Raw genomic sequence first — 18,475 nt, 5'->3', positions numbered from 1 at the left:
AATGAATAGCAGCGTGTGTCGTGGGAAATCTGCGGGACATGTCCAATATTTCTGTCCGGGAGGGAGGGAAAAGGCTGTCCAGGGCCCTGGCTACCCACAGAACTACAGAGCGGGACATTACGTGAATTGAGCCGAGAGGAGAGCATATTTCATAGGAGGGTAACAGTGAGAGTGGCTGTTGACTGTTGAGGGGGCTATGAGCCCTGCTGAGAAGCACAGGTTGACCCAGTCACTGTCACTGCAAGAGGCCTTCTGCAGGTACTATACCCAGGGAAGGGCCTACGACCTCTCACCCCAAGCACAGAACGCACACACAAAACCTTTGTGCTCACACTGTGACTCTTTAAAACCAAACAGACACATGGATGCATAAGACGTCATTTTGAACATGCTACACAGAATCCTGGCAATGTTTCATGGAAAGTTTGCTGGAGATTCTTGGTGCTTTATGAGTGCAGTGGGAATCGGGAATGTTGTGTTATTTTCCTGAACATTGTTGCCTCCCCACCCTTCTCTTCTCTCATTCTCTCAGGGCTTAGATATTCATGACTCATCGCGCAGAGCACGGAACAGATACTGAAAGCGCCGGCTGGGTGTCTCTCTACTGGCTTTGCTTCCCCCTCTCTCTGTTGTTGACAGTGAAGAGGATGGTAGCTGCTCACGTATTTCTGTGACTGTCTGTCTTGTAGGTGTGTAACGGTTCTCATTCTACCTACTCTAGCGCGTAAAGCTCCATGCAGTGACAGTGGCGTCGGGGCGGTTAGATGGAGGCAGGGGAACGGGGTTGGGAGGGGAGGTGTGGGTGTGGGCGAGCAGTTGGGATGCCAGACTGGAGAGTGGCACACCATCTGGCCCAGCCTCCACCCCTTCCAAAATGGCTCAGCTTTTTTTTCTTTCACCTTCCCATTACCCAACAACATGTCCCAGCACCGGCAAAACTCTCGTTTATGGCAAAACAGTCGCAGCATGGAATCGGCACGGCAGACACAAGACACTCCCATCAGCAGCCTTGCGTGCAGGCACAAAACACGTTGGGCTTGTTTTAAGGAGTCAACCAAATCCATATTTGTGATATTGAGCTCATTTTAGATATGGTGTTAAAATGATCCGTTCCCTCGTAACCGCGACGGAAAAACGAGACTGCTTCCACACAGCTACTGAAAGTGACTTGTTCCTTTGGTTTCACTTTGAGAGAATAAGGGCCAAGGTCTTCTAAAACAGTACTGCATACATCAATGTCTCCAGGCTCGGAGTCCACTGCTCCCAACTTCCAGGTTATATCTATCTTTACTGAGCACAACTAGGCCTTGTGCAATGTCCTGTCCTCTAGTAGAATAACATTACCTATATCATGACGGATGAAGTCGTTGAAATATACAGTGATGAAATAATGTCTATGTTCTTCTGCAAAAAAAAAAAAATGAAGATTGAAGATCCCAAGTCCTTTGTCGGGTGAAACCAAGAGCTGGTCAAAACCAGAACATTTGCATGAAACCCTCTCCCTCTGCGAGTTTGTTTTTCACCGTGTTCAGTAAATATGTCTAAACGCAAAAATGATTAGTGCTGAAGAACATGGCTGCAAAAACAGGAACTCCACAGAGCAGCACCGGTGGTGGAGAGGATGCAAACTCACTAGCAGAAAATATAAATAACACAGTGGTATTTTTCGGCTCATCTTTCAGTCAGGTTTTAAAAACAGGAGTTGCTCAGTGAGAGACGATGTCCAGGTTGACCAGCCCCATTACAATCCAGACCTCCAGACCTGTGCCTCTGGAACGCCCCCCCCCCCGCTTGTCACTACTACCACAATCTAATCCTGAACGAGGCTGAATATCCAAAGCTATCGGACAGCCTCCCAACAGCAGGAAATGTCTCATAGAAGAGATGAATAGCCCTTTTGTCTGGTTTATTGTTAGTATCATTAAAGTGTTCGGTGTCTAAATATTTTAACACGGCTTCTGATATACATCCACAATTCTAATAAGGACTAAATCTGGCTGCAAAAGGAGAACAACTGCCGTTTGTGTCGTTGGATTTTCACAAATGAAGTAGGCCTACCCATGACATGTTACTGTTAGGTGTGGTTCAACCGTGTCTTTCTATCTTTGAAGTCAACAGTCCATAGAAGCAAAATATGCTCCCTCCACCGCCGCCATCTTTGTAACACACATGACATTCAGACGCACCCTGTGCTAAGAACAAAGTGATGTACCGGGTGCATTAAAAGGCATGTAGCGTTCATGTGCCTTTTAATACATATTTCATCTCGCGCCGTACACTTTTCATTTTTCATTTGCTGTTTTCCTCATTGGCTTTGATGTGACGGCTGAAATCGAAGGCGTGTAAACAAGTTGCTATAAATATGTGGAAACACACTTCCCACTCTGTTAGCGTCATCTGTTAGCGTGCCACCAGGAGCATGGCAGCCTTTCTTCCCGGGCCGCTGCCACAGATACTTTTAAAGAGGTGCCACGATCAGCCTGCCTGTCTCCTTCTTTGTTCCCATCTCAAACTAGCAACTCCTCCACCCCACCCCCGGCTCAGCTGTTCTGGCGCCAAAACTCTGGATAAGGGAGGGAGAGAGAGAGAGAGAGAGAGAGAGAGAGAGAGAGAGAGAGAGAGAGAGAGAGAGAGAGAGAGAGAGAGAGAGAGAGAGAGAGAGAGAGAGAGAGAGAGAGAAAGAGAGAGAGAGAGAGAGAGAGAGAGAGAGAGAGAGAGAGAGCAAGAGAGAGAGAGAGAGAGAGCAAGAGAGAGAGAGAGAGAGAGCAAGAGAGAGAGAGAGAGAGAGAGAGAGAGAGAGAGAGAGAGAGAGAGAGAGAGAGAGAGAGAGAGATGGAGTTGGGGGGAGAGAAGGAGAGGCCCTCCTGCCTGGGCGCTGTCTTAATCAGATCTGTCAGAGGTGGAGGCGGTGATCACAGATACAGCTGTCTGACTGACACCCCGGGGCTTCTACCTCTCCCTCTATCTATCTACAGTATCTCCCTCTCTCACCCTCTACCTCCTTCTCACCCTTTTACCCTACCTCACATATTTTCTCTGTTAATTATGTGTGATAGTAGTGCTGATTTTTATAGTTGTTTAAAACAATAATTGCTATGTTAATAACAGCAATTTGGGGGGTTGAGATGAAAATGAATGTACTAACTAAATATGATTTCAATATGCATGGTAGTTGTCAATACAGTTGTTCACAAACCTTAAAATACTTCTCCATTTTCTCTGTTAGATTGTCTCGAGTAGGACATAAAGCCACAGTGACACATTAGCGGTTGTTACATCAGAGCCGCAGCGCAGTGCAGCAGTGGTGGTCACAGTAACAACAGCACAGCGACTCTTAAACACTGTGGTTAGGTTTATAGGATTAGTGTGATTACCCTTTATTTCCATGGGGGCTAGAACAGCGGCATGCAGGCAGCACTGTGATCAGACACTGGGATTCACAGCTGTGACAGACAGACAGACAGACAGACAGACAGACAGAGACAGACAGACAGACAGACAGACAGACAGACAGACAGACAGACAGACAGACAGACAGACAGACAGGCAGGCAGGCAGGCAGGCAGGCAGGCAGGCAGGCAGAGGCAGACAGACAGACAGACAGACAGACAGACAGACAGACAGACAGACAGACAGACTCACTGAAGAGAACGTGCATGGGGCTATGGAGCTGATCATGGTGACCTTATCCCTTATCCTACCCAACCGCAACAATGTTTTGGCTGGACCACCTGTTAGTTAGTGTTCCTTTCCCATCTCCCCCATGTCATCATCACACTGGCTACAGCAGTCTCTCTGTTAAACCTTATTATTTGAGCTACACGTTTATTCCTGAGCAGATGACACAGGCAGGAAAAACTCCTGGCCCTGATATAGGCTACAACTACAGCACAGAGTTTTTCCTGGTCAGAAAAAAAACCCAGCGTCTAACCCTACTTATTATCCAGCCTCCGTACTACAGTATATCGGCTCCGCCTCTGGTAGCGACTACAGTAGCTGTGAGGCCCTAGCGACGGCTCGGAGACCTGTGCTCGGGCTCTGCTCACATTCCTGACAGAAAACTTGAGAGACGCCCCAGAGCTAAAACAAACCTGATCCTTAAGTCATCTGACTCATCTCGAGGCATCAAAAGACACATGTGCGCCATGAAATGGGCCTCACCACACTAGTCATTTATCTAACAATCCCTGACTAACACCTTAGATATGACATAGAAATTAGAGAAGCTGCTACGCTGATAATACGAGAACAAAATAATCAGATTCCTACATCAAATAGTTTTGGTCTTCCATCAGCAGCAGCTCAACCTATTTATGATGTGAGTCTATTCCTCAAACTCTCCATTCGTCTCCTCAAGGTAAACAAAAGTGTGTCCACAAAATGTGTTAGTCCTCTCAACCAACCAACCTTCAGCCCCCCACGAGAGCAGGTCAAACAGTTTATTAAGAAACAACAAGACTGTCAGACTGACACTGTCAGAGTACTACTGGGGTTTAATGCCATTTGATAATTACCATGGCGCCCATGCAGAGTGTGACACCATCAGAGCCCACCCGCTGGGCACAGACGTCAATTCAACGTCTATTCCACATTGGTTCAATGTCATTTCATTGAAATGACGTGGAAACAACGTTGATTCAAGCAGTGTGTGGCAATTGGGCACTGGCACGTTAGTGAGCATTCAAAGAGTGTAACATGGGTCTGTTTCTCCTCTCAGCGGCCCGCCATTACCCCTGAGCCTGCTAACGAGCACACTAGCCAATCACCAAACATGTCACACTAGCCAATCACCAAACATGTCACACTATCCGTAAGGGTACAATCCAGGAGAGAAAACATAAACGGTACAAACACTTCTGTCTGAAGGCCTACCTGTAGATAATATCTCTGAACATTATGATGATTCTCAGTGTATGAAATTGTAACTTCCTTGGGGGTGTCAGGATACAAAAAAAAAAACGTACCAAAAAAATGTCATTCAAAATAATAGTTCCCTTTTCCAAATAATAAACTCCTGCACTTGGATGTCAATTAAATGACTCTACGTTGTTATAAACTACAAATCTGAATAATAACCCAGGTACCCCCCCATCCCCAACCAGATCATCAGAGTGAGTATTACAGTGAGAGCAGAGCGGCTCAGAAAAGACACTTCAATGGGTCCCCCTCTTCATTGTCAGGGGCGTAATACAAGGAGACACTCCGGGGCTGTCAGTGTTACCAAGTGAGTGGGGACCTGTCCAAATGTGACACAGGCCCGAGGGCTGCGGGTACACACACTCTTCCACGGGGGCTGCTGCCTTCTTGCCTCCTGCACCAGGTCCGCGTAGAGAAACACACTGTTGACCTTCCTTTCACTTCCCAAACGCTTGTTTTAATTGTTCTATATTACGTCTGCATTTTTAGGCAGAGGGATAAGGAATTGGACCCGTACCTGTTTAGTCATGGAGTCGATGAGTCGCACATAAAAGTCCTGCTCTGTCCTGATGCCTGACAAAGGGAGAGGACAAAAGACATGAGTGGAAATGGTTTTAATAGAATTAGGTACCTTGGCCTGAGACACACACAAACACTGCAGAGATGCTGACAGTGACTATTGTAAAAAAAAAAGTGTCAAATTATGCATTGAAGCAACAACAACAACTGGAACTTATTGAAAATGTTACGGTTACTCTTTATGCTAACTACATTTATTGTGTTAATGTTTGGCACTTACAATCTGTGTTCTTAATCTAAGCCATTCGCTTTTGTCAATAAAGGTATTTGTCACCAAAGGTGCGATCAAAGCAAAATACATGACTGAACTTCAGTCTTCAAACTTTTCACAAATATATTTTGGTCACAATTTAGTTTCAATAGTGGCCAATCAAATGTGTTTCCCATGGCAATTATCAATGTTAGTGAATATAGTTATTGTCTTTATACAATATTAGCAAAATTGTAATTGGCACAATTGTTTTGATGTATTATGCAATAGTTGTTCCCAAACAAAAAGCATTTGGCAAATAAAAATACTGAAATTACTCAAATATGCATATAGACTATTTCCAAGCCAATAGAGACAACTGAATAGGCATAAATAATGTCACAATATATTATATATTGTGCAATGGGTTATCAATGAATCTAAAAGATTCAAGGTTTTGCTCGACACACTGTTAAACCTCGCAATGTGAAGGCAACGATGAGAACGCGACCATTTGAAACTGATCAAGTAAACAGCATAGCACATAACACCAATAACACATTGCATACATAGAAACACAATAGCTAGACGGGAACCTAAAAACGGCCCGTTTTTTTTTTTTACAGTGAGACGAATAGCTGCTAACGGGGGGCCAAAATATAAACTAACCAAGCAGGGCCATTATGGACAACGTATACTATGGGCTACAATACATGCTCGCAGGTATAAGAAATAACAAGCGCAAGACTGCTTATATCCGGATATATTTAACTATGATAACTGTTAAGTAAAGACAATTCAGGACATGAAATTCAGAAAGGCATAGAGTTTAATTAGGCTACTCCTTCACCGGGCTAGTATTATTATAGCAAATGTTTTACTTTCTTTTACTGACAGTATAGGATACCTATTTCTTCAGGAGCAGCCAAAATAGTAATGATTAAAAAATATAGATACAAAATGTAACTTTTGATTAGCCTGATAAAATGCATGACGTGATCTCAAATAAACGCAAATATGACCTCAGTGGAAAGGCGTCACTGAATTGCACCTGGTGTTGTTGTTTCTGTAGAATTCAGAACATAAGCATAACATTGCCTCGAGGAGTGTTGACCAGTGTTTTACACTTACCATTACTGTAGAGAAGTTGCAGTCTGTAGTGTATGCCATTGTTGGTCTTTTCTCCAGTGGATTCCTGTAAATGAACAGATTTAAAGTGATTGAACTCATTTGAATCAGATCCGATAAGACGGACATTGGTGCGCTTCTGTTGAAATTAGACTGCGATATCAGAAATAGGCTGGTACATTGAATATGACTCGGTAAAATGTTGCATTGGCAAAATGTAGCATAATTATTGTACACATACATTTTTAATGCTTCAACAATTACTTAATTGAACGGTATGTAGAACTGTATAGAAATTAGCCTCTGTTTTCGTGGCTGAAAGGGAGCAAAATCTAATAAAGATATTGAAGTAATTACTTAATGTAGGCCTAGTGCTACTAGAGAAATACATGGTGGGTTTATTGGAAATTACATGGATAATTTGTCGAACAAGCGGTTTTATTTATTTGAGCTTTATTATTATTTACTGAAATATACAAAACCCACCATGTATGCCCCCCAAAAAAAAAAAAAAACATTAAGCAGTAGTACTTAATACTGAAATGTTGTAAGGAGAAAAACACATTGAGTTTAATTTCATTAAATAGGCTAATTTATATTATTTTAAAGAAGTAAAACGTCTAGATAAAACAGAAATTATAGGCTATAACTTATCAACTTCAAAATACAAATATTATTCTCAAAATATATTAGTATTATTATTATTCTTAGTATTAATATTAACGTAGCTAGTATTATTAGGTATGTTATTATTATTTGGATACCATTTTATTCAGCTACTATTTGCCTATTATAGCCTACAATTATATTAACACTGGAAAGGTTTATAAAGCTTCGCAAAATAAATACACAGGTTTATGGTTAGGTTGAATGGGGTTGTAAATTTAAATTAGAATAATCTGATACATCTACGTGGTAGACTAATTATAGGCCTATAATATTGTCAAAATGTGGATGTGGGACAATTCAGTGCGTTCGAGAAGCTGCTAAAATATTTAAAATATCACTCACCTTTTCCTTCTCGACAAAACCGAGGAAAGACGTCCTTTCGATTTCCACTGGTTGTCCTTGTCTGTCATATAGAGCCAAAACGAAGTGAAAGAAATTGGATTTCCGAAGATTTGACGGCGGTTGCTTCTCAAAGTGAGCCCGGGCAAGACCCACTCCACTGTGGATAGACATGCAAGGGGTAGTCATGTTAGGGAATCAGCCGACTTAAACGTATGGAAATAATAGTTGCCCTTTAAGAGTCAAACTTCTTAGCCTTAGAATTAAACGTGTGTATTGCTCGTTTACACACACAAGTCATTTTCATATCTGCGAAGCGAACCTTTTGATATTCTATTATATATTGTTCTACCGGGCTCATTTTAAACAAATAGCCTAATTTGGAAAATTAATGTAGCCTATAGAAGTGGCCTATTTTATGGTGATCTGTAGTTGATATGCCTGTTACATATTCTAGGCTTTTGGATCTTCTAGCAATTAATTGATAGCCTACTTGAGACCAATACACATATTTCTATGCATGGCCAATTTATTAGCATGTTTTTATTATCATAATATCATCGTTAGCCTATTATATTCTAAATATGATGTATCTTATTTGAACTGTAACTAAACTAAGCCATTACGGATTGTCCAATTAACAGTAGAGTATAGAAGCCATCCATTATGCTAAACTCTCAATTCTCCGTCCATGGTGAGGGGATCGATTCTGCGGGGGAAGAAAACTTCAACATTTCTTCGATCACAAAGCGTGTAAGCTAAACTGCAAATGTAGAGACAAAAAAAATAGGTCCCTTGAAAATATATCTTTCCAAAACAGTGTGGACCATGGACTATCCGTGCGCTGGTAGAGTCCTCGCACCGGGAGGAAGATGCTGTCTCCGGCTTCTTACCTTTGAGCGGCGGTGTTCGCATCCAACACCCCGGCTCCCTGCATCCATGTCCGAACTGCGTTCATACCGGATCCGATGGGTTCCTCTTTCAAACTACTCCCACTCCTCTGGATGCTCTCCTGAATCCCAAACATGAAAAAATCGCGCTCCCTCTCTCCGTTTGAGTGTCCCAAAATGTGTTTTCTCTAATCACAGGTAAAAGAGGGTAACAACGTGGGCGCGAGCTAGTACTGAGTCCGCGTTGATGCCAGTGACAGTATGTCTGTTGACTTCAAACCAAGCGAAAAAGACGAAAAGAGTCCAAAGACGACTTATCGAAATCCAGGTGTGTCAGAGACGAAAAGCACTTCAAACAGTGATAAGAAGACAAACGAGCGAAACGCAAGACAGTGCAAATTAACAGAATCTCACTTGAGGTTTTGACGATATCCCCCCGTTTTAAAGAGATTTGCTCTGTGTGCTCTGGTATCAACTAGAGAATGGGATCAACTCGAGCTTTCAGATTGTGCTAGATCAAATGGCATCAACCCCTGACAAGTTTTTTCTTTCTTCCCTTTCTCTCTCTTTGTTTTCCTTTTGCAGAGATATTCCCTGTCAAATGGAAATGAATAAGAAATTGGAAATCAAGAAGAGGAGGACCCTTGTGGCTGCCGATCCCGTGTTGTTCCTCTTGTTAAAATGGGAGTGATTTGTGTCCCTTCCCAAAGGAATCCTATTTGACTATCTCCGAGAACTAAACACAAGCACACCAACCCCAGAGGGAAGAGGGAGTGACTGTTAGAGGCGGGCCGCCCCAAACAAAGACGAGCCCAGTGTCAGATCCGCCCAACCACAGCTCCTATCGCCTCATTAAAGGCCGCCCCTTCCCTTACCTCCACGGCACCTTACCGTCGCACTCTCAAGGCTAAGAGAGTACCCAAAGGGAGCTTTCGGAGACAGTTGGCTAAAGATGACTCCATGCCGAAAATTTGGTCACATGAAGTGAAGCGTATAGCGAGAAAATTCAAATTCGTTCCGATATGTCTTGAGAACCTGTCTGACTGTATAGCCACCAGTGGGACATTTCTACGCGGGTCTTGATACGTTTCTTATTATGGGAAAATACTACAATAAGTTTTTTCTACTTTGTTCAATATAGAATTATCGGACTTTTGGTGCCCTGTGTATCATGCGCTATTTTACGCATAGAGGCTCTCACTGTGACCACAGTGGAGAGTGGAGTGGAGGCGCGTGTGAGCACACCGGCATCTTTGTCTCGATTAAACTATTAATGTCGGCTAGTGAAAAGTATTACACGTTAGATGTCAACCCCAGCGCCAATCTTAAAACATTTAACCTAGCCTCCGAACACTAACACAATTATAAGAGTTTGCACACATGACATGAGTCCATATTTTTATGCATGCATATACACTAGTTTACACCATTTTGCACACTTGAATATATCCCACACCAATATAGGAATGCAGAACAACATATGACTGTTTTAATTTAATTTAGAAACTTCATTTATCATGATGTAGACATATGCCCATGCGTCCAACTCATACAATACATATTTTCTTCAGACAAACTAACGCTGACTTTCTGAAGGTCCTTATTATAATGCAGGCAAAAGCGCTGTGTAACCGCGTTATAGACTGTATGTGGTAGGCCCATACACTATCAAGTTAACAGTCTTGAGATGAATTCAAAAAATGCGATTAGTAGCAGTAATATCAAGACCCGGTGTTGAAGATATTTTTTGTCATGAGAACATTTGATTGCAATGTTGGTCTCAGGACTTCAGCAGAAAATGTCCTGCGTCTTTACCAGCATTTTATTTAGACAATTGTTTAGACGAATTTTTGAAACCCATATGTTATGAAAGAAAACAGATTAACGGTTCCAGTTTAAATGTTCACTTTAAAAGAAGCGCTGAGGCACAAACAAAAGTGACAATAACAATAATTAGCTCAAAATAACAATGAAGCATAATTGTTACCCGATTCCTCGTCTTTGCTGGCGATAAGTCAATAGGCTAAAATAGACTATGTGACTCCTTTGTAGAGAGATTGATTCATTATTTCGTGAATCATGGTTTAGGTCTTTAATTTTTTTTAAACAATGAATACAGGGGATAATTGAAAGATTGTTTTTTTCCTGTTCAATTCTGCACATTTTTTCCTGTCGCTATCCATTACACTTTTTGACCTTGTTGTGCTACTATATCGCCTAGGTATGATTTTGAGTCTCCTGTTAAAGGGCTGAAATAAATTGTAAGCAAACAAGTTTGAGGTGAGGCTGGTCACAGTGGGCAATGTAACGCACAATGAAAAATATCAGTATGTATAAGAAGATTATCTCTCGAAAGAGATGTGGGATATGTTGGTAAATTAAAAGTTGTCAATGCAAAGGTATATATTTCAGCACATCGACGTAGATTTGAGGAAATGGTTTGAAGCGCGTGCGCGCGCACCCACAGAGTGTCGCTGATTGTAGCGCTGGGCTATTTTATAGTCTATAGAGAGAACACGTCATTTGAACAGTTTCTCGTCTCCGTGACTGTCTGACATACCTGAGCCTATAGAGAGAAAATGTAAATGTAGCCGTTTCTCTTCTCTGTGACTGACACATACCTGAGCCACGAATATTTTTATTCCCCTTTCCCCACCAAGTGTTCCCATAAGAGATGGATCCTTTAAAAACAAGACAAGTCTAATCTAATTAATTCCCACCAAACCCACAATTAAATGTAAATGGCCCAGTGCATACGACAGATACAATAATAATCTGTTTCTTAGCCTTACTGTATCATAATATATTAGGTATATTAGTAAGATGAATACAAATCATTTTAGTCTTTCGTCAGAATAAAGTGCTTTAAAACATTGGAGATTTTTTTTTAAAATTCAATGAAACAGAATTGATTGTCGACTCAATGAGCACATATATTTCGATGTCTTGTTCGGATAGGCCGTCGTTTCACAATAAACTAGCCATCAAAACCATCAGGCTACATTACTATACTAGAAAACTATACTAGAATGCAGCATCCAATTCAATTAGCATATACTGCCAATTTAAACAAGGTTGTTTTGTTGGTGCTGAAGATAGGCTACACAACCTACATGAGTCGATAATGCTTGTGTGGGGGTAGGCTATACTCAGCACTGTGTTTCTTCTGTAAACTGCTGATTCCATCATACACTGGTGGCATCAGGAAGTTGAGATGCAACAGCGACTCCCTCCCGTGGTCAATAGGCCTAGTGTCTTGGATGGAAAATTGGCAATGGAGGAAAATAATAGGCCTATAGACCAGAGGCCTATGTGGCTGCGTTTACACAGGCAGCCCAATTCTGATCTTTTGCCAAATTATTGGCCAAAGGGCTGATCTGATTTGTCAAAATACCAATTAGTGGAAAAATATCAGAATTGCGCTGCTGAGGGGAGAACCGCTCATAATAATGTCCCAAACGGAGCAAATGGAAACCATGTGTTTGATGTATTTGATACCATTCCACTGATTCTGCTCCAGTCATTAACACGAGTCTGTTCTCCCCAATTAAGGTGTCACCAACATCCAGTGTTGCATTGAGTTTCTGTGTGAGGAGTTGGCCTAGTCTACTGGCTAAACATTAAAAAGGGACAATATCCTGAATTTAGAGGAATACTTGTAGAACGTTTCAGGCCCAAAATTATTCTGAGGTGGCATAAAGTATGTGAGGATGGCTTGGCGGGTCTTCCGGAGTGGGGCTAGGCCCCTTGTCCTGTAAAATCTGATCATTTTTTCATTTTTCAAACAGCTTTTTCCTGCAAACTAGAGCCATAATCATTATGCTTATTTCTATGTCAAAAAAAGATGTATATTTGTTTGCATATCTAAGCATAACTTTTGAGCTGTCTGTGTTCCCACGACTGGTGGTTCTTTTTTTTTTTTTTAAAGAAGCTAAATACGCTTCTCTGCATCGCTGCTCAAATCTGGTTAAAAGAGTGAAAGGAGTGTGAGTCTTATTCAGTGTGTTGAGTTATTGCTTGCTTTTCTGACGTCGACCAACCTTGCCAGCAGGCATGCCAGCCAAGACGAGCTAGCTACTCTAACTTGATTGGTAGCCTGAAACCTATCTGAGCTAGCTAAAGCCAACTTCATACATTTGCTAAGTGACCAGTAGTATTACAGAGAGAATATATATAGATATAGATATTTGTTTTAAAACAGGATGCCTCTGGATCATTTACCGTATGACTGGCTTTATGACAGGCTTACTATTGTACAGTCTGCAGACGATGGTCTTGGAGTGCGAGGATCTTATGCCTTCAAAAGTGATGAAACATCGCCACCGTGTGTCCAAGATGTCTACTCAGGAGGTACAATCTACTGCATCAACAGTCGATGCGTGACCTCTGTAAAAGTGTTTTGCCTGAGCACTTAAGAAGCAAACTAAGCATATAGGTGTCATAGTTCCCAAAATACCAGTGATCATTAGTTATTTTTATTTGTATTTGTATTTTTTTTTTGGGGGGGGTTGTACAAAGAGGACCTACCTTTGCCATTGATTGCTTCTGTGACAGCATAGGGCCATGGACAGCGTTATTTAGGCCAATCTCCATTTAATTAGAAGTAGTAGACATATGCTTCTTCTTGTTCTACATTTACGAGTTTATTGGCAGAAAAACTGAAAAGGTACTCACTGTCACAAAGAGTGCTGGAGGGTACTGTCTACAGACATAAAGCCAAAGTTTGTGATTTAGGCCTACTGCCACCTGCAGTGCTGGAATATGTATTCTCAGGCTAGCCAACGGTTTTTTTGTCATTAAAAATGAGAAAGGAAGACAAAAAACAGATTCATATATCTCAAAATATCAAATTGCTAAGTGCACTAACTACTTCCAGAATAACTATGCGATTTTGAGAGAAAAAGGACACTGGCTGGAGAACCTGCAATTCTAAAATTGACTGAAAAACTGGTTCTGACCCTGGATCACAAAAAAAAAGAAGATTACAGTGTAATAGCGCATAACAAAGTATTTTCCTTATAGGACTTTGGACTTATACTCCAAATCAGACAGTTTAGTAGTAGTTCTGTCGTAAAACCAAAGCCCAGGATAAAGGAGCTCATTGAATGTGGTCTGGACTCTGTGGATTAGGGTCAATGTGTCAGGGACGCTGTAGAAGGACAGAATTCCAGCCTTGTGGTCCAGGTACACCCCTACTCTGGAGGACTACAGTCCTCACATTATTGTGCATGAACCAGTAACCCTGAATAGTGTAATCTAAAATCCAGGATGATCATTGTCTCCAAATCCAGAGCCTACACCCAATCTGTTGATGTCTTTACATGAGACTAACAGAATAACACCCTTCCCATTCCACAACCTCCAAACAGAGCCTATCTACACAGCACCTGCCAGCTATATTGAAATCGCTCTAGATGCTCAGGATATGGCTGTTTTTCCCTGATGTAGCCTTTCTATCATCCTCAGACAAAGCTAGGTTCATTTGCGCTGTGTTTGGGTCCAGAGTGAGGCGACAGGAATCTGAAAGAAGAGTAGAGCCGAGGTCTCTTGGGCATCGGTGGCAGCAAAACATCCACTGCATTCACTACAGACACAAACAAAACTAGATATTCTTTAATTAACACATTAAATGTGTTGATATCTCCCCCAAAAAAGCACAACAGCAATATATTTTTTTCAATGCACAGGTGCTCTTACTTATTGAATAGAGAAACCCTTTTGCTTTGTCAAAGCAAATCTATTTTTAATCAGTCTAAAGGTACTTTTATAGAGAGACCACTGCTGGTAGAGCATTTTACTGACCTGTGGTGGAGATTTTGGACCATTCCAAGAAAGTCCCCTAATGTCTCTGTCAGCTTAGACACAGCCTTATTCACATCTCTAAAGTAAGAAAACAGCCAGGTATACGGTACATCGATGCTAGGTAAGTCTAAAGGTATGTTGAGACCGGATATTCCTGGAGGGAGAGAAATACAGAGAGACAGGGTGAACAAAGGATTGAGGTAATTCGTTGATTTGTTTATGCATTGGTTAGTGCAGTTTACTGGTGATACTCTTTATTTGTATTACAAATGCAGGTACAGTGTAGTTACCAGGAGAAAATGGGTGTGATCATCGACGCATGTGCGAGAGCTGCTCCAGCTCAGCATCTCTCCTCCTTAGCTCAGCAACCTTCTGCTCCAGTTGCTTCAGGAGTCCTTCAGCCCGACTCACTCCAGCCATTTCCTGTTCTCTGATCAGCTCCTTCACCTCAGAACACCTCTCGGTGGGAGTGGATCATCTCAGTAAAGATCCTCTCACGGTCTTTTATTGATTCTTGTGCAGAGTGCTGTTAGGACACAGAAATGAAGGCGAAGGCTCCAAAAAAGACAAGGGGACGACTGATGCCTCTCGTTGTAGCAGGCACACATTATCCTATGTTCTATTAAAAGGCTGCTAGACAAAGCAAGAGTAGGTCAATGAGAGATGCTGCAGCTTGCTGGAGATCTTTCAGCTCCCTCTCTTTGTCTTGAATTCTCTGCTGGACTTCCTGTTCACTCATCCCCAGGAGGCTCTGTGGAGAAAAGGGGTGGGTGTTTTACACAGCCGGGGGAATTCAAGACGACTTCAATTGCGAAGGCGGAGCTCCGACATGTGAAGTTCTTGAAGCTTATCGAATTGGGTGTCCATTGAAAGCTAAGAGTCTATTAGTTTGGAAAATGAAGGCATTACTCAATTTTCCAACCTAAAATTAAGGAATAAGTAATTGCTTTGATTTCTGGTGTAACAGATGGAAAAGTGTTCTTAGAAAACATATACCAGAAAAAGTCTTAATTAAAAGATGTTAGAAATACATCAAAACAGAACATTTTGTTTTGGAGAAATGATTGGCCTTTTGTAAGTTTAAGAAACATTGCCTTGTGCCTTGTAATTCCATGACCAAAACCCCACATATCTTTAAAACCCCCTAGTGTCAATGTCCGTGCCCCTGTGGAAATAAAAATGTGTATAATAACAAAATTCCCAATGAAAATCCGTCTATTCAAGCTAGAGATATCTGTTCTTTTTGCATGGGCAGAGTCCCGATCCATCACATCCGCCAATGGCAGCCTTCCGCATCTGTGGTGGAAGTTGGCCGAGCCACAGCACTGTTTGTCAGACCATGAGGCATCTAGAAAAATCAATCTTCTCACGAAAACGTCTTTACGACCCCCACAAGCGTTACGAGAACCGTCTGAAGTCGCTACTGCCAATCTGGCAACTTCTACCTGTAGAGTCTAAACAGTTTGGGCTACACACTAATATGACCCCTCTGTGGAAAGGTGAGACTCTCACGAACACGTACATGTCGGCTTTCCTCTTGGATGCCCACAAGCCTCACTAGACACGTCTGAAGGAAGCACGGTACCAGTAAAAAAGATATATATATTTGAAAAACAATTGTTCAAATACGGGTAAAAAATAGTTTTTATAATAATCCTGATCTTTCATATATCACTCAGATATCAGACAGGACACTTTAAAACAAACTTCCTTTTGATGTGTTTTTTGACTATATGTTATTCATTGTGTTTCTATGGGCTAATAGCAGTAAGGCCAAATTCAATGTTTCATCAAATACATTTTTTATATATATATTTTTGATACCTAAAGGGGTCCTACAATTCTAAATCCAATAGCAAATTGATCCTTGGTATGTTGTTATGTTAGAGTACGGAGTAGAGTAGCAGGAAACTGACTCTTCGACCCCGGCACCGTTGTCAGGCATGGCTGAGATCAGTGGCGATTTTAGCATGTAAATATTGGTGGGGCAAAGACATTTATTTTATTTTATGCATGACATCAACGCACCTGCACAACACAACACTAAACAAAACATGAATTGGACTATAACGGTAACAAACGGTGCCCAAAAACTGTTAGTGCCAACATAAAGCTGTCCCAACAGCAGTCCCAACACCTTACCACTGCTACACCTGGCTATCAGCGGAACCTTGTCTGGCAGCGAAACAGTTCATTCAGCCTCATTTACTGCCTTTAAAAAAAACATAGCTGATATGGCTGACTTGCTTAAACAAATGTGCTTTCTACTGACAATTGAGATGCACAAACTATACCATAAGGGGACGACAAGCGGATAAAAGGAAATCTGTCATTTCGATTAAGACATTGATGAGCGAGCTAGGACGAATGTAGTCAATATAACTATTTGTTGAGCACTTTCGAAATGTACAGCGACAGAATTCAGAACTTGGGCCATTCTCACAGTATCCTCCCTATACACCAAGTCTGAACCGTAGGGTTAAATTAAGGGGGCATATAAGCAGAATGAAAGCTCTTACATTATTCAATGATGACATTTCTCTAAAAAAAAGGCTATAGGCAATATGTGCACCACTAAGTCACAACAGTAGGCTAAATTATGAGGGGGGAAAGGGACCAAATTATTAGGGTGAGGCACATGGGCTACTAACAGCTAACTTCACAACATACACTTAGCATTACTTTCTTAGCTACAGTATACATATCTCCCTGGCATATTACATCATTTATGTAGCAGAATATTTTTACTCACAATGTTATGCTGTGCTCACTTGAACAGGAAGGTGGCGCGGCTGTCCTTTGTGGGCAATTTTTGTCATCAAACTTTATAATCAAAGTCTGGCATTCTCTGGATTCATGGTGCTTTCAAGACAAGGGGAGACTCGGGAAAAAACAAGGTTGAATCATGACATTAGTGATCCTCAGGTCGGAGCTCTAGAAAGAGACCAGAGTTCCCGACTTTGAATTCTGGGTTGGATGACAGTTCAAAAGCATAATCTACCAGTCGGAGCTATTTTTTTCCCGAGTTCCCAGTTGACTTGAACTCACTGAAGTCTAAGAATTCCCAGTTCCGAGTTTCCAGTTGTTTTGAAAGTGGCAGAAGTCATGCTGGATTGACAGCATGGCCAATGTTGAATGTTTAACCTTTGAAGCTTGGAAAAGAGATCCTTTGATAGCAATGCTAAAAAAAGAAAGAAAGATGTATTCAAAATGAAAGGCTACAAGGACACAACAATTGATGCTGCAATGATGAAAATATCTCAAAAACCAAGAGAGAGGAATTACTAAAAAACTCAAAGAAGAAAAACAGCGCAACAGTTTTTTTGCACCAAGTACACGAAGTGTTCGAAGAAAATGAAAGCACTGGCATATTCTGCAATCAGACAAAAAACTGCACCCCTCTTCAAGGAATCCCCACTGGTGGTCTATAAGCGTGGTCGCAATAATGGAGATAGCTTGGTGAGATCTGACATGCCCCCTGAGCCCACTCAGACACTCTTGACACCCATTCCAAATGGGAACTACAAATGTGGCTAATGCGCACAGTGCAATGGCACTATAAATACATCATTCTTCAGGCACCCACATACAGGTTGAAAAATCCCTGTTAGGGGTTTTATCTCATACAAGACCAAGGGAGTATCTATCTCATCACCTCCTCATGTGGAAAAGCCTACGTAGAACAAACAAAAAGACAATTAAAACATGCATAGTTGAACACCGCAGCTCAATCAGGTGTAAGAACATTGACTATCCAGTAGCAGCTCACTTTGTTGAAGCTAACCATCCCATCTCCTCCCTCAAATACACAAGGCATTGAGCATGTTGCTCTACCACGGAGAGGAGGTAACATCGGGATCCTACTACTACAAAGGGAGGCTTACTGGATAAAACATTGACCCCCAGTGATCTGAATATTGACTTTGATCCCAGTCCCCTTTGGAACAATTCTCTTTTTTTT

At 41.7% G+C, this 18,475-nt stretch overlaps 1 protein-coding gene across 11 annotated transcripts in view; it reads right to left on the bottom strand.

Moving 5' to 3' along the window:
* LOC118391746 (transcription factor COE1) overlaps nt 1–9,487 on the bottom strand; it is a 177,581-nt gene extending 168,094 nt beyond the window's left edge. For 5 of the 11 annotated variants that reach the window (XM_052457586.1, XM_052457590.1, XM_052457594.1 and 2 more), the window contains exons 1-4: nt 8,716–9,486; nt 7,826–7,982; nt 6,818–6,881; nt 5,435–5,490 (exon numbers count right to left, since the gene is read on the bottom strand). In XM_052457586.1, the coding sequence (XP_052313546.1) occupies nt 5,435–5,490; nt 6,818–6,881; nt 7,826–7,982; nt 8,716–8,849 (411 nt within the window). In that variant the 5' untranslated portion in view covers nt 8,850–9,486. Of the gene's footprint in view, nt 1–5,434; nt 5,491–6,817; nt 6,882–7,825; nt 7,983–8,715 lie in introns of all 11 variants that reach the window. The other 6 variants (XM_052457591.1, XM_052457587.1, XM_052457595.1 and 3 more) reach the window with 3 other exon arrangements.
* Between the last annotated feature and the right edge of the window lie 8,988 nt (nt 9,488–18,475).

The sequence above is a fragment of the Oncorhynchus keta genome, chromosome 12, assembly GCF_023373465.1.
Source record: "Oncorhynchus keta strain PuntledgeMale-10-30-2019 chromosome 12, Oket_V2, whole genome shotgun sequence".
Lineage (NCBI taxonomy): Eukaryota > Metazoa > Chordata > Actinopteri > Salmoniformes > Salmonidae > Oncorhynchus > Oncorhynchus keta.
Note: the sequence above shows the minus strand (reverse complement) of the source record. Positions and strands in the feature narration are given on the sequence as shown.